This window comes from Tamandua tetradactyla, chromosome 23 (assembly GCF_023851605.1).
Source record: "Tamandua tetradactyla isolate mTamTet1 chromosome 23, mTamTet1.pri, whole genome shotgun sequence".
Classification (NCBI taxonomy): domain Eukaryota; kingdom Metazoa; phylum Chordata; class Mammalia; order Pilosa; family Myrmecophagidae; genus Tamandua; species Tamandua tetradactyla.
The window spans coordinates 759,266-774,745 of record NC_135349.1 but is presented as its reverse complement, the minus strand read 5'-3'; the positions used below and the strand labels follow the sequence as shown (position 1 = coordinate 774,745).

Below are 15,480 nucleotides of genomic sequence, written 5' to 3'. Positions count from 1 at the left end.
CATGACCCCTCCTCCCACCCCTGGGTGGGGCCACCTGCACCTGCTGCCCCTTGATCCTGCTGGTCCTCTTGTTTCGCTTGCCTTTCCAGCCCCGGGGCCTCCACGTCCTTCCTGAGAGCCTCCCTGCACTGTGGAAATGGGTCTCCCGCCTCCCAGTCTTTGAAATGTTTCCCCACAGAAAGGAGAGCCCCAGGAGGGCCCCACCTAGCACAGGGCCTGGCACACAGCAGGTGCTCAATGCATGCTTTGGACAAGTAGGAGCCTTATCAGGTTCCTGCCTGAGGGTGGGGGCTGCCAGGAGCTGCTGGCATTTGTGCCCCAGGCCCTCGGGGTTGCCAGGCGCGGCCTCTCCACATGAGCAGGGCAGGGGTGCTTGTCACCTCAGTTGCCTGTCCAGTGGGTGTCCGGAGCCCACGGCTGGGGCTGGCTGGAGGAAGTGGAGGCATGGAGGAAGTGGAGGCATGGAGGACGGGGAGAGAGGGCGGGTCTTGCGGCCGAGTCACTGAACCCCAGAATCAGGGGCTGTAGGGCCAGTGACCTCCTCCATCATCAAAATGGTGATTCAGGCAGTTCTACCAGTTTGGTGGTTGTTTTCGTGGATTCCTGGGGCTGATTCCTGGCACTTCCTGCCCCGCCATCTGCCCCCAGTCCTTGGGAAGCCTGCTCTTGTCACAAAGTTGTGTTGGAATCGCTGTGCCTACGCAGTTCCCACTGCCCCTGGCTGTCCCGGCGTTTCACCCGCAGGTCTGGGTCGTCCTGGCAGGGCACGTGGCTTGCAAATCCTGAAAGGTTTTCCTGCTGGTTCTCTGTCAGGATGTGCAGCCTCTGCAGGCCTGCCCTTGCTCCCGTCCTCGCCTTCCCTCTCCCTCTTGTCCTCTTTTGGGGCTGTGTCGGTGTCCTTGGGGCTCCCTGCCTTGCCTTTGCAGCACTCACCCCATTTTCATTCTTGTCCTTTCCTCCCGGCCGGGGTCCTCTGTCCCGAGCGAGGCCCTGAATTTTGGTATTGTCAGTTTCCTGGGCACCGGTAGTTCTTGGGCCTTTGGAACTCCCTGTATTTTCCCTTTGTGCACTGTGTGGAGAACGTCGAGTTCTTCTTTCTCTTGTTTTCCAGTGTTTCTGGGTGCTTTTGTGAGGAAATGGGAGCGATTCACACTTGTCGTTACCCCTGGTCCGTCTTGCTCTGGCTTCCTGCACTGTCCATGTGTCCCCAGGGACAAGTCACTTCCCCGCCATGCTGATGGCCAGCCGCCGTGCAGCGCCCCGTCTTGGCACCGCCAGGGCCTTGCTGCTCGGCCCTGGCCCGGCGGGCTGGGGGGCGGCGGGGGAGGCTGACCACAGTGCCCTCTTGCTCCGGGACATGGGCCTGGAGGTGCGGCTTCAGCCTTCCCAGGGCCCACGCGGGCTCTGGCTGCCGTCCTCAGTGCCTTCCCTCAGGCTGGCTGACGTGCCAAGCCAGCGCGCCCCTGCGACCCTAGCTTGGGTGACACTACCATTTTCTCAGTTGGATCAGTGAAACCAGTACTGGCCTTTTGGAGAGAAATGCGCCACGTGTGTTACCATCTTTAAAGTGCTCATTACCTCTACACTGAAAAAGTAATTCTTATATAGAAGTGTTAAGTAAATAGCTTATTGTTCTAGTTTGCTAGCTGCTGGAATGCAACACACCAGAAACGGATTGGCTTTTAATAAAAGGGGATTTATTTTGTTAGTTCTTCAGAGGAAAGGCAGCTAACTTTCCACTGAGCTTGTTTCTTACGTGGGAAGGCAGAGGATGGTCTATGCCCGCCTTCTCTCCAGGCCCCTGGGTTTCAACAACTTTCCCCGGGTTGACTTCTTTCTGCATCTCCAAAGGCCTGGGCTGAGCTGCGAGTGCTGAGATGAGGAATGCCGAGCTGCTTGGCTGTGCAACATTGCACTCTCTCAATTAAGCACCAGCCAATTAAGTCAAACGTCGCTCATTGCAGCAGACACGCCTCCTAGCCAACTGCAGATGTAATTAGCAACAGATGAGGTTCACGTACCATTGGCTTATATCCGCAGCAACAAAACCAGGTATGCTCACCTGGCCAAGTTGACAATTGAATCTAACTAACACACTTATTGAGCTATTATTTATAACAGTAGAAGATAAAAATGATTCCAAATACTCAGTAAATAGGAAATAGATACATTTTTATAATTTTTAGGTTTGAAAGATGGTGATTCTGTCACGAAAAGTGTTAATAGCTCTTAGTTGTAAAAGCTTTGTGTTCGTATTAAATTACAAATACAGACTATATAACACATGTATGATTGCAGTTACATTAAATAAAAACACTCAGGAAAAAAAGACAAATGGGAAATAGGACCTTAAATTGGTTATCCATAGCTGATGCAGCTAGGGACTTTTACTTCCTTTGAACTTTTATATTTTGTTATTAAATTGCGAGTTTACAGTTCTAAGGTTGTGAAAGTGTCCAAATTAAAGCAAGGCTAGAGTTGTCCAGTCTAAGGCACCCAGGGAAAGATACCTTGGTTCAAGAAGGCCGATGACGTTCAGGGTTTCTCTCAACTGGAAAGGCACACGGCGAACATGGTGACCTCGGCCAGCTTTTCACTCCAGGCTTCTTATTTCATGAAGCTCCGTGGAGGTGTTTTCCTTCTTTATCTCCAAAGGTCTCTGGTCGCATGGGCTCTTGTGGCTCTGAAGCTTTTTCCAAAATGTTTCCTCTTTTGAAGTATTCCAGCGAACGAATCAGGACCTGCCTGGAATGGCTGGAGTCACATCTCCGTCTAGTCAAAAGTTAACACCTACAATTAGGAGTGTCGTATCTCTGCAGAGATGACCTCATCGAGTTTCCAGCCTGCAGTACTGGATAGGGATTAAAGGAAACGGCTCCGTCCGCAAGATGGATCAGGATTAAAGCATGGCTTTTCTAGGGCACACACCCCTTCCAACTGGCACGCCACCTTTGTTTTAAAATATTCCATGACCTGGCACCTTTTATTTCCTGTGTATTTAACAGTTTACCTTTTCTGTTTCAGGATGGCAAAACAGAAGAGAGAAATTACTGAAGTGGCAGAGAAAAAGAACAAAAAATTGAAGAAGGCGTCGGTAAAGGAGCTGCCCACATTGCCTCCAGAGGAGGTGCGTCCGGAGGTGAGGCTGGGTTGTGCTTTTGCCTCCTGAATCTGGGGCTGCCCACGTTGCCTCCAGAGGAGGTGCGTCCGGAGGTGAGACTGGGCTATGCTTTTGCCTCCTGAATCTGGGGCTGCCCACGTTGCCTCCAGAGGAGGTGCGTCCGGAGGTGAGGCTGGGCTGTGCTTTTGCCTCCTGAATCTGGGGCTGCCCACGTTGCCTCCAGAGGAGGTGCGTCCGGAGGTGAGACTGGGCTATGCTTTTGCCTCCTGAATCTGGGGCAGCCGGTGGCTTGCGTCGCGGGCTTTAGGTGCTTTCTGCACGGAGTGGACGGGATGAGACGCTTACAGAGGCTCAGGGCCCTCGAGAGGTGGAGGGACATGCTGGGGTGTTAGTGTCCCAGCCGAGAACAGCGTCCCTGCCTCATCTGCAGCCGGCCTCGTGGCAGTGGTCTCAGGAGTAGTGGCTGTGAGCGTGGCAGAAGGCGATGCCTGTCCCCAGGTGGTACTTGGGATGTGGCCTGCAAATGTATATTTACAAAGCTAAATTTGAAACTTGTCCTATAACATACATGAATATTGAGGGTCTGAAAATAAACCATTGACATCACATCTTTTTTATTTTTAATGTTTTTATACAAAGCAAGGGAAAAAAGTCAGCAATTTTCAAAGCACACCTCAGCAGGTAGTTATGGAACAGATTCCAGAGTTTGTCATTCCCCCATCTCAGATTTTTCCTTCAAGCTGCTCCGAAACACTGGAGACTAGAAGGAATCGTAATACGGTGCTTCGGCATCACTCTCATTTGTTAAATCCTGTTTTCTCTGTTGTCCCTCCTCCTCTTCCTCTGAACCTCCCCCAGTCTATAGGGATCCTTAGGCAGTGTTGAGAAGGGGTGTGCACACTGGAGGATACGGGATGCGATGGCTGATGATCTCAGAGAGGCTGGTCCCTCTGGGTTTCAGGGTTTATCTGACCTTGGAGCCCTCTGGGAATTATGGGTTCCAGGAAGGAAAACTTAGTGCATGAAACCTTTATAGAGTCTCTGCTCGAGCCCTGGGTGTTCTTAAGAGTCAACAGGAGGGATGCTGGTTGGGGTTCAGCAAACTGTGGCACTTAGCAATATGTAACTGAAGCCTATATAAGAGCAGCCTCCAGAATACCTTCTTGGCTCCATTTGATCTCTCTTAGCCACCAGTGCCTTACGTTATTACACTTTTCTCCCTTTTGGTCAGGAAGGCACTGTTGATTCCATGGTGCCAGGGCCAGACTTACCCCTGGAGTCATGCCCCACGTTCTCAGGGAGACTTTCACACCAGTCATCCCGTGGGTTCTTCTTTATAAAATGACATCACATTTTATAAAGTTAATGAACAATCTCTTTTCCTAAAGTTATATATTTTTATGCTTGAGTATTTTATTGCTCATCCTGTAATCTAATCTACCTCAAAAATGTGTACATAAACTTAAAATTGAAAATGTAACAATTTGCTGTTACTGCAAAGCTCTGAGTGATTAAATGTTTTTCTGTATTGAGCTGCATTAGCGGTATACAGTTGATCAAAACAAAAATATATTGCAAGTTTTGACCGATTACTCAACAGAAAAGTAAGTTGGATTAAACGCACGTGACTCGGTGCTCTGGCGGCTCCCATTGGCGGGTGCTCCGCATCCGAGAGCACGTTGCGTGCTGCAGCCTGCGCCTGCCTCCAGACGAGAGGCTGGGCAGCCGTGCTCACCGAAGTAAGTGGGAACAGAAGGAGTTTTACATTGCTTAAGTGTTGCTTAATTCCTTCAACCTTCCTTCATTATGCAATTTTTGGCACATATTATCAAAAATTTATTTTATTGATCCACTATTACATGACTTTTTGATTTGGTCCTACCTCAGTTTTTTGAAAGAAAAAAATTGGAACTCACCAACTTGTAAAGAATCAGCTGCTGACTCCTGCTCTGTGCTCACTTTTATTTCAGGAGTTATTTGTTATTGCGCCTGGTATTTCGTGCTGCCCCTTTATTTATGGCTGGAGTTTCTGTACCCCGGGGCAGTGGCCCACCTTAGGATTCAGGGTGACGGATATGCCTCTTTCATGGAATGGGGTGTCAGGGGCATTGTGTGGAAAAGAACCCACGGGATGACTCTGGCTCCACACTTTGGCCACAACCTGCTCTGAGCCTTTCCCAGATGGTTTTAGGCAGGAGAGTGCACAGCACACGGACTCTGGGGGCAGCTTTCTTGGGTACCCCCAAACTCGCAGATTCCTTTAGAGGTGCTGATGTCCCTCTGGCTGTGTGGGCTCAGTGCCATGGCTGCTGGCCCATGTCCCTCTGGCCATGTGGGCCCAGTGCCATGGCTGCTGGCCCATGTCCCTGGGGTCCCCCGGTTGGCCTGCAGCGCCCCAGGGAGCCTGCACCTGTGGCTGCGGGAGGGGCGTGCAGAGAGTGGTCCCTGCCGGCCCGGCGAGGAGAGGTCAGGCTGCACCAGGCTCTCCAAGGGGCCTGGGCTGCCCTTCCTTAGGCTCTCTCAGGCCGAGCGTGCAGTCTGGCTGCCCATTCAGGGGCTGCTTTACTTCTCTAGGGAGAAGCCTCGTGGTTTTTCCAGTGTCCAGGGCAGGAGAAGTGCCTGCAGGGCACCTTGATGGTCTCGAGGGCTCTCAGCAGCTGCGACCCTCTCATCCCTCCCAGTCACGCTGCGTCTTGCTCTCACGCGCCCCACCTCTGATTTGATTGCCAGATTCCGGGTGGAGACTGGTTTCTTGAAAGCAGGTTGAAGGTTTATTCAGTGGTCCAGCCCACCCCCAGCTCCCCCCATAGTCCCAATTGCACAGGATTTTTTCGGACTATTTCTAGAGACAAGTTTCTGTTCTTTTTTGAGATTCCTAATTTCTTTAAAAAGAGCTCTGCACTGCCGCCTTGGAGAGTTTTGTTTGGCGGTGAAGCCTCTAGCTTCCTTTTGTGAGGATTCCTCTTGCATGCCCCCTGCTTTGTAGGCTGCTGGTCCCTGCAGCAACCTACAAACAGGCTGTTTCTGGCAAACGCATAAGCTCATGTTACCTTAGTTAGGTGGTGATATCCCTTGTTGACGTTCAAACAGGTTTTATTGAAGTATGCAGTTTTTCATTATTAAAGTACATGTTAATTAAGAGAAATTTGGAAAAATAAAGGAGAAAAAGAATGCAGTTTGGGCCTGTTGAGTTTGTAACACAGCCTGACTCCCGGGTGAGCCCCCGGTGCCGTGGGGAGTGCTGGGGGGCCTGCGGCAGAGCAGGGCCTGGGGTGGCCATGGACTGCGGTCCACAGCGCGGGGCGGCCGGCAGGGGTCAGCAGCCGCTTCTCGCCCAGAGCAACTGTGCCGGGCGGTGACCCGGTGGGGAGGCCCTGCCTCTGGAACACCCGTGGGCTCCGCCGTCACGTCCCCTCCCCCCTGCTTCTGGGGGAAGTTATTCAAACAAGGTGTCAGCCATATTTTCTTAAGCAAAAGGAGCAAAAGCGGAGCCTGAGGGCTTTCGAAGGGGTCAGTGCTGGGTCTGGGAGGCCGAGGGGCGCCCTGGAAGTGAGTGGGGAAGGGCCGCAGCTGCCCCCTGCTGGCCTGAGTCTCCCAGATGAGCCTCTGGAGTCCAGGATGGAGGACGGCGCCACCACTGGCCCCTCTCTGGCCACTGTTGTCCTCCCAGAAACGCCCTTCCTGGGAGCGTGGGTTGGCCAGCCGCCCCCTGTGCCCTGCACCCCATGCAGCCATTCCCACGGCATGGTCACTGTGGCCTCTGGAGCTGTCTGTGCGGCCAGTTGCTGCTGGTGCCACTTGCGCTGCGTCGTGGCCCGTCAGCCGGGACACCCTCTGGCCGCTCCTCCCTTACCTCTGCTCTGTCCTCACCCCGCAGAGCTGCCGGTGGCCCTGCAGTCTTGGGAACCTGGTGGTCAGCCTGGGAGTTGCTCAGAGAGCTCTGCCTTCGCGTCTGGGTCGGTGTGAGCATCTTGGTCTCAGGAGGGAGCTGCCACCTGCAGCGTGTCCTCTTCTGGAGGACGGCGCCCTGGCCGAGGGGTCTCAGCTCTGCCTGCTGCTTCCCCTTCCAGAGCCCTTTCCTGCCCTCCCTGGTGAGCACGGGCTTGGGGTCAAGCTTTGTGCCCCCACTTAGCTGTGTCACTTGGCAAGTCACTTCTACCCTCCCAGGAGTAGCTTCCTACTTGGAAGGATTCATGAGGATTAAGTTTAGGTGACAGATATGTAAAAGGGATCGTTTAGGACCCTGGGACCCCAGGCTGGCTTCTCATCAGCTCTTTGAATTGGGTGAAATGCAGAGGTGGGTGCCACAGGCCTTCCTGCCTTCCCTCCCGCCCACACACCCTTCCCCAGTTTTCCTTCCTTCCTTCCCTTTTGTCTTCCTCCCTCCTTCCTCTCCTCCTTTCGCTTCCTTCTGCCCCTCTCCCTGCTCTCCTTCTTGCCTCCCTCCTCTGCTCCTCTTCCCCTCCTTTGTGCCTAATCTCATTAAAAGCGCTTAGTAGACACTGAGCGATGTGAAGGGGAAGGCCACCGAGTGTCCTGTGGGTTTGGGGCCTGTGGTGAGCTGACTGTCTCTCCCCGGCTGTCACCAGTCACTGTGGCTACCTGGACCGGGGGTGGCCACTGGGGGGGAGGCGACAGATGGTGGCTCTGCACCGGGCCTCCTACTCTCATTGGGAGGAGCCCCTGAGCTGCCTGGGAGCCGAGGTGGGGGCCTGTTTGCACACAGGTCCTGAGTCAGGTCACTTGCCCAGAGTCCCCGGCTGCTTGGTGTGCAGCAGGGAACAGGAGCTGCTGGGTCTTGGCCCCAGACCTCCGTCACCCGAGACTTGTGCTCAGATGGCGGGTGGCTCAGTGCCTGGGGAGCGTCAGGGTCGCCGGGCTCCAGAGCAGGTACGGGGCAGCTTTTCTCAAACTGGGGTGTCGATGATGTGGGGAGGGAAACCCCGAGGATAGGGGTGCATCCTGACAACACAACAGAAACCCCCTTTTCCCTTCAAAATGTAGTGCATGTTCTCGGTCAGCCCCGGGGGACCAGTTCCCCAGGGTAGTGGCGTGTCCCTTGAGTTCGGAGGCTTTGTGGGAACATGGTGGGGTCCAGCAGGACGGGGGAGGGCAGGTTCTGACGTTGTGTGCTCTCGGGGTCACGGGGCTTGTTTGCAGGGACAGAGGCAAAGCTCCTCAGTCCAGCCCACACTGCATGCTGGTTTTTTTCCTCCCTCGTGATTTTGGGACCCGTATTAATCCTGTAAGTGTGTTATAAACCCATCAAAATGGCATTGTGAACCTCATGGCCTCAGGCTGCTGCCAGCCAAGTACGTTGTAGGAATGGTATCTCGCCTCAAAAAGTGGTAACTGCTTTGGCCGTGGATTTTTTTGTCATCACATTTTTGGGTTGCTAGTCTTTATGGCAGCTCCCTGGAAGCCCAGATTGTTTCTCTTATCAGAATTTCAGCCTCTCCATTGTTTTTGGTTTCTACTCTGTGACCTGAGTGCTACTCAATTGGAATTATAAGCAGATAGACTTGCAGATTGGCAAGAGAGGACGTCACTCCGTTCCTGTCCTTGAAGCTAACTGATCTGCCATCGCTGCCTGTCCATTTTTATGGCTGAGTTATATTCCATTGCATGGAATCGTCGTGGGTTTGTTTATCTTTTCACCAGTCTTTGGACATTTAAGCTGTTTCCAGTTTTGGTCAGAAAATGTTCAGTGAACATTTGCGTCTGAGTCCAAGAAATGTTTTCCTTTCTCTCGGGTAAGTTCCTAGGAGTAGGCCTGCTGGGTCGAATGGTAAGTGCTGGTTTAGTTTTTAAGGCAATCGCTGAGCTGCTCCCAGCCTGTCCACACTGCTTCCCAGCCGTGGCGGAAGAGAGTTCCGGTTGCTCCATGGCCTGTGCAGCCTGGGTGGACGTCATAGCTGGACTTAGGTCCTTCTGCTGGCTGCGGGCCGGTCTCACGGGGGGTGCCTTTGATTTTTCTAGACAGCTTTACTGAGGTGTAACTGATATGTGATAAACTGCATATGTTTAAAATGTAATTTCCCTTTGTGATTCTAATTAGCATTTCCCTAATGACTGAGGATGCTGAATCAAAATTATCTTTCCAAAGTGACTGTTGCAATCTTTTGCCCATTTTTATTGTTTTTGTTTGTTTGTTTTTGTTGTTGGGGTTTAAGAGTTTGTTATATATTTTGCATACAAGTCCTGTATCAGTGTTTTATTTTGCAGTTGTATTTTCTCCCAGGCTGTGGCTGGTCTTTTCATTTTCTCAGTACTGGCGTTTGAAAAACAGAAGTTTAAATTTTGATAAAGTCCAACTTATCAATTTTTCTTAAATGGTTTGTACTTTTGGTTAACATGCCAGTTTGACTTCATATGTCCTGGAGATGTTTCCAAGTCAGTCTGTGCAGATCTGTCTTAGTCTTTTTGTAATCAAGAAATTAGGATTTAAGGGATGAGTGTGGATGCTGAATCATTATATAGATGTTCCTTTCTGCTTGCTGGTGTATTGGAGTAGACAAAGGGAAATACCTGAAATCTCTGAACTGTAACCCAGCTGCCTTGATCTCTGATGGTGATTGCAGAGCCTTTCCCTCGTGCCCCTGCAAGTGTAAACACCTTGTGACTGGCCGTCACTTGTGCTCATTTTATCTGGTTTTTGTGACCACTGCAGACGGCCCCTAACCTTTATTAACGAAGGGCCTGGGGGCGGCCCAGGACTAAACCACTGTAGGTCCAGTTATTTTGATGACCGAAGCTGGAGCTAACCAAAATGGTTCTGCCTGACATGTGCGTAGCTCAGACTTCACCTGTGAGTCACCAACACCTCACTGTCATACCAAAGGTCAGGCCCGTCGTCATTTTTTTTTATTTATTTATTTATTAAAAAAAAAGCTAACACAACATTTAGAAATCATTCCATTCTACATATGCAATCAGTGGTTCTTAATACCATCACATAGATGTATGATCATCATTTCTTAGTACATTTGCATCGATTTAGAAAAAGAAATAGCAAGACAACAGAAAAAGAAATACAATGATAATATAGAGAAAAAATAAAAATAAAAAATACAAAAAAAAAAAAACCCTATAGCTCAGATGCAGCTTCATTCAGTGTTTTAACATAATTACATTACAATTAGGTAGTATTGTGCTGTCCATTTTTGAGTTTTTGTATTCAGTCCTGTTGCACAGTCTGTATCCCTTCAGCTCCAATTACCCATTATCTTACCCTATTTCTAACTCCTGATGGTCTCTGTTACCAATGACATATTCCAAGTTTATTCTCGAATGTCTGTTCACATCAGTGGGACCATACAGTATTTGTCCTTTAGTTTTTGGCTAGTCTCACTCAGCATAATGTTCTGTAGGTCCATCCATGTTATTACATGCTTCATAAGTTTATTCTGTCTTAAAGCTGCATAATATTCGATCGTATGTATATACCACAGTTTGTTTAGCCATTCTTCTGTTGATGGACATTTTGGCTGTTTCCATCTCTTTGCAATTGTAAATAATGCTGCTATAAACATTGGTGTGCAAATGTCCGTTTGTGTCTTTGCCCTTAAGTCCTTTGAGTAGATACCTAGCAATGGTATTGCTGGGTCGTATGGCAATTCTATATTCAGCTTTTTGAGGAACCGCCAAACTGCCTTCCACAGTGGTTGCACCATTTGCCATTCCCACCAACAGTGGATAAGTGTGCCTCTTTCTCCGCCTCCTCTCCAGCACTTGTCATTTTCTGTTTTGTTGATAATGGCCATTCTGGTGGGTGTGAGATGATATCTCATTGTGGTTTTGATTTGCATTTCTCTAATGGCCAGGGACATTGAGCGACTCTTCATGTGCCTTTTGGCCATTTGTATTTCCTCTTCTGAGAGGTGTCTGTTCAAGTCTTTTTCCCATTTTGTAATTGGGTTGGCTGTCTTTTTGTTGTTGAGTTGAACAATCTCTTTATAAATTCTGGATACTAGACCTTTATCTGATATGTCGTTTCCAAATGTTGTCTCCCATTGTGAAGGCTGTCTTTCTACTTTCTTGATGAAGTTCTTTGATGCACAAAAATGTTTAATTTTGAGGAGCTCCCATTTCTTTCTTTCTTTCTTCAGTGCTCTTGCTTTAGGTTTAAGGTCCATAAAACCGCCTCCAATTGTAAGATTCATAAGGTATCTCCCTACATTTTCCTCTAACTGTTTTATGGTCTTAGACCTAATGTTTAGATCTTTGATCCATTTTGAGTTAACTTTTGTATAGGGTGTGAGATACGGGTCCTCTTTCATTCTTTTGCATATGGATATCCAGTTCTCCCCGTTGTCATTTTAAGGCCACCGACTTTCTCAGTTCTGTGATAAGCATAGACTCAGTCTGCGCAAGCCCAGTGAAGGGACCACCTCGGGTTACATCATCAGGGGCCCCTGTGCCCGTGACCCTAAAGGCTGCCCGTTGTCCAGCGCCCTAAAACGGTCAGAACCACTGCCGTTCTGGGAGATGGGTTTGGGCTGACAGGACATCTGACCTGCTTCTCCCCTAGCGGGAAGCGCTTTCTCTCTGAAACACCGTGTCTCAGAACCGGTCGCCGAGTGCGCTGGGCAAAGAGCCCCCACCGTCCCTGTCCAGTCGCGGTTTGAGTTCGTGCGTGGAGCTGCATTGTGTGGCTGGAGCGCAGCCCGGTTAGCCGTCCTGTTAGTTCATTTACCTGTTTCTGATTTCATTTTCCTGATTGCTAGTGAGACTGAGAAATGTTTCAGTTATTTATTAAGGATCTCTCCTTCTCCCATGAATTTCCTCATGACTTCTTTTACCTATTTCTCTGTTGAATCAGTTGCCTTTGTGTGTGTGTGTGTGTGCGTGTGTGTGTGTGTGTGTATGGTGGTGTCACATTTCGTTCCTTTTCCCTGTGAGTATCCCATGATTGTAGCACCATTTGTTGAATTGTTTGTTTTTATTGGTTTCTTTGTTTGGGAAGTGCAAGGGCCGGGAATCGAACCCAGGTCTCCCACATGGCAGGCAAGCATTCTACCACTGAATTCCCCTCGCACCCCCTTGAATCGATTGCCTTTTAGACAAAGAAAAAGCTTTTTAAAAAATATATGTCACAGTGGTACAACAGTGGCTCAGTGACAGAATTCTTGCCTGCTATGCCAGAGACCTGGGTTCGATTCCCAGAGCTTGCCCATGCCAGAAAATAAAAAATAAATTAAAAAATGTATGTCAAACGTACTTTTTCCCAATTTGTTTCTTGTCTTAAATGAGTTTATATGCAAATCTGTCAGAGTTTTTCCTTCATGGTATCTAGGTTTTTTTCCCTCCTTAAGAAGACCTTCCCGCTTCCGTAATTAATTATAAACATATTTTCTTATATATTTTTCTTTAATTTTTATGGTTTTGATTTTTATATTTTGTTTTGTAAACCGATTGAAGTTTGTTTTCATGTTTTGTGTGATGTGGCCCTTAGAACTGTAGGTTTTCTAAAGGAAAGCCAGTTGTCTAGTATCGTTTAGTAAATATTCTGTCCTCTTTTCCCCCTTTCATTTTAATCCTCTAAATCTTCGTGGATCTAAATTCTATTCTATTCACTGACCTATTTTCCTATTTCTTTTGTAACAACTCTACAATGCTTTAAAAAAATTATATTTTCATTAGGTAATGCAGGCAATGATAAAAATTGAAAAGGGCAGAAGTGAATGTCTTTGTTCTAAAAATGCACATGGAAGTATTAAATGTTCAAGGAGCATGATGTAAACAACCTACTCTCAATCAAATTTTAGAAAACAGGAAGATGGATGGATGGATGGATAGAATGATGCAGCAAATATGGCAAAATGTTAGAAGTTGGTGGATCTGGGTATCTGGGTGGGACATGTATCGGAGTTTTCTGTATGCGGTTTATATCGTTTCTGCCACTGTCCTATAAATTTGAAATATTTGAAAACAAGTTTAAAAAAAATTCAAAAGGAACAAAAGTGTATATGCTGAACAACTCAACAACAAAAAGACAAACAACCCAATTTAAAAATGTGTAAAAGACTTACATAGACACTTTTCCAAAAAGGGAATGCCCACGGCTTAAAAGCACAAGAAAAGATGCTCAGCTTCGCTCGCTATTAGGGAAATGCAGATCAAAACCACAGTGAGATACTACTTCACACCTACTAGAATGGCCATTATCAAACAGACAAAACTGCAAGTGTTGGAGAGCATGTAGGAACACTTACTCACTGCTGACCGGAGTGTGAAATGGTCCACCAGTGCGGAGGCCGGCTCGGCAGTTCCCCGGAAGCTGTGGAACTGCCTGATTATCCAGTGGTCCCGTTGCTAAGTATATCCCTAGAGGCTCTGAAAGCGGAACGCTAATAGACACGTGTGCACTAGGGCTACAGTGAAGGGAGAGAAGAAAATGACCCACGTGTCCTTCGGTGGGTGGGTGGACAAGCAAAGGGGGTCTGTCCATTCGATTGAATATCCGCACCTGTGAGGCAGATTGAAGCCTGGCGCATGGGATGGTACGGGAGTGTTGAGGACATTACGTTGAACAAAATAAGCCAGAAACAAAGGACGAATGCTGCATTGCCTCGATAGTTATTTGCTAACTGTAATGAGCAAACTCCGAGAGTTAGATTCAAGAGCATAGGTTACCAGGAGACAGAGAGTGGGCCGCGGTGGGGCAGCCAGGGGGGCTGTAAAGGGTTGGGAGTGGATAGCCCGGCTCGGTGTGGCGACAGCACAATACCGTGAGTGTAAGTGCAAGGCTGAGTAGAGTGTGGTTGAAAGAGGGAGGCTCAAGTCGCGTGTGTCACAGAAGGAGAGCTAGAGGGTAAAACCGGGGCCGAATAAATGAGCAAAAGCCGGAGTAGGCAACGATGGTGGTTAATTGTACAAACATTAGGAAGTGCTTACATAAACTAGAACAAAGGGACATCACTATTACAAGGTAAATAAAAGGATTGCAGGTCAGAAAAAATACAATTAATATAAACTAAAGTCTTTAGTTAGCAGTAACATTGTAATATTCTTTCATTAATTGTAACAAAGCCACTATACCAAGCTAGATGTAGCACAGGTATAAAGGGTAAAGGATTTTTTTCAAAAGAAAGGAGAATGTTCTGTGACTCTGGCGGTGAAGGCGTAACTGTGATTATGCCCAGAGCCATTGCTTGTGCACTGAGGATGGGTTGTGGGCTGTGTGAATAAAACTTTGTTTTTTTTAAAAGACTTTAGCCAAAACAACAAAAATACTGCCTTACACAAATCCATACTTGAAAGAAACCTTTTGGGTCACAGCTTGCTTAAAGGATTTCAGATAAGAATTCAGTGTTTGTTTTTCTGTATTTCCCCCTCCCTCACTCCTCCAGAGGAGTTTGTAGAGCTTTGATTCAAAATGCATTTTAATATTTAAGGTCTTTTTTTGCCTGTTTGTTTTTTATTGGTGTTGTAAATATGTAAACAACCTCTTGACTCCTGTGTGTGCTTCATAAATAATGCTGTTTGAACCTTTAAAAAATAAGAAGGCTGTGTCCTGAATGTCAGATAGTCCCCCAGCAACCCATCTGGGAGACAACCACTTTGCCACTTTCTCCTGTGTCCTCCCAGAAATTTTTCTGGGCGTATGTGCATTGGTTTGTGTTGGAGCGTCCCTTCTCTGCGGTGTCTGAAGCCTCTCCTGTTGGACGGGCTCTGGGTGGGGCAGCGTTGCCGTCTCATCACTTCAAGGACAGTCTGTCCACGCGTCTCACTGCGCGGGACGGTGACCGTGACCACCCGCTGAGCTCGGCTGCGTCGGTGTCGGGGCCTCCGCTGTGCAGTGGCTTTCCCCCATTTCCGTATTGTCCTCTGTGGGAGAAGCTCACAGTGCGTGGCCCCCACTTAGGGAGGGGGCTCCTGCCCCACCCATGCGGGTGGAGTTGCTGACGGATTGTCGCGAGGTCTTCTTGCACGGAGATTGTCCTTTCTCGACACTTCTTTATTCCTATCAGGACGGACTTGTGGACATTTGTTTTAGTCTTTGGGTTATAGCCTTATATATATTATTTTCGTGCCCCAGTTTGTTCTGGCTTTGGCCATGGGGAGCTGTGGAGGCCCAGGGCCCAGGTGCCCTGCATGCTGAGAGGAGGACGCTGCACACACGCAGCCACCTGCAGCGACAGGGACAGAAGTTAAAGGGGGGGTGGTGGAGCATGGTATCGTAAACAAGGCATGAAACCCCCCTCCCTGTTCACTGTTGGTAACAAACCTCCAAGCCCTTGTGTCACAAGACCCTGTTGGAACTCTGTTGTCACACCTTGTCCTAAACCCTTCTCAACCCTTGCACTCCCGGCCCCTTTGCTAAGCTGAGCTTCCGTTTCCCAGTGGGGCTGCCGTCG

The 15,480-nt window shown here is 48.7% G+C and overlaps 1 protein-coding gene across 6 annotated transcripts in view; it reads left to right on the top strand.

Annotated features, from left to right (window-relative positions):
* Positions 1-15,480, top strand: part of CHLSN (cholesin) — a 114,913-nt gene that overhangs the window by 13,872 nt on the left and 85,561 nt on the right. For 2 of the 6 annotated variants that reach the window (XM_077140411.1, XM_077140412.1), the window contains exon 2: positions 3,025-3,139. In XM_077140411.1, coding sequence (XP_076996526.1) covers positions 3,026-3,139 — 114 coding nt within the window. In that variant the 5' untranslated portion in view covers position 3,025. Of the gene's footprint in view, positions 1-3,024; positions 3,140-3,176; positions 3,362-15,480 lie in introns of those variants that run through there. The other 4 variants (XM_077140414.1, XM_077140415.1, XM_077140410.1 and 1 more) reach the window with 4 other exon arrangements.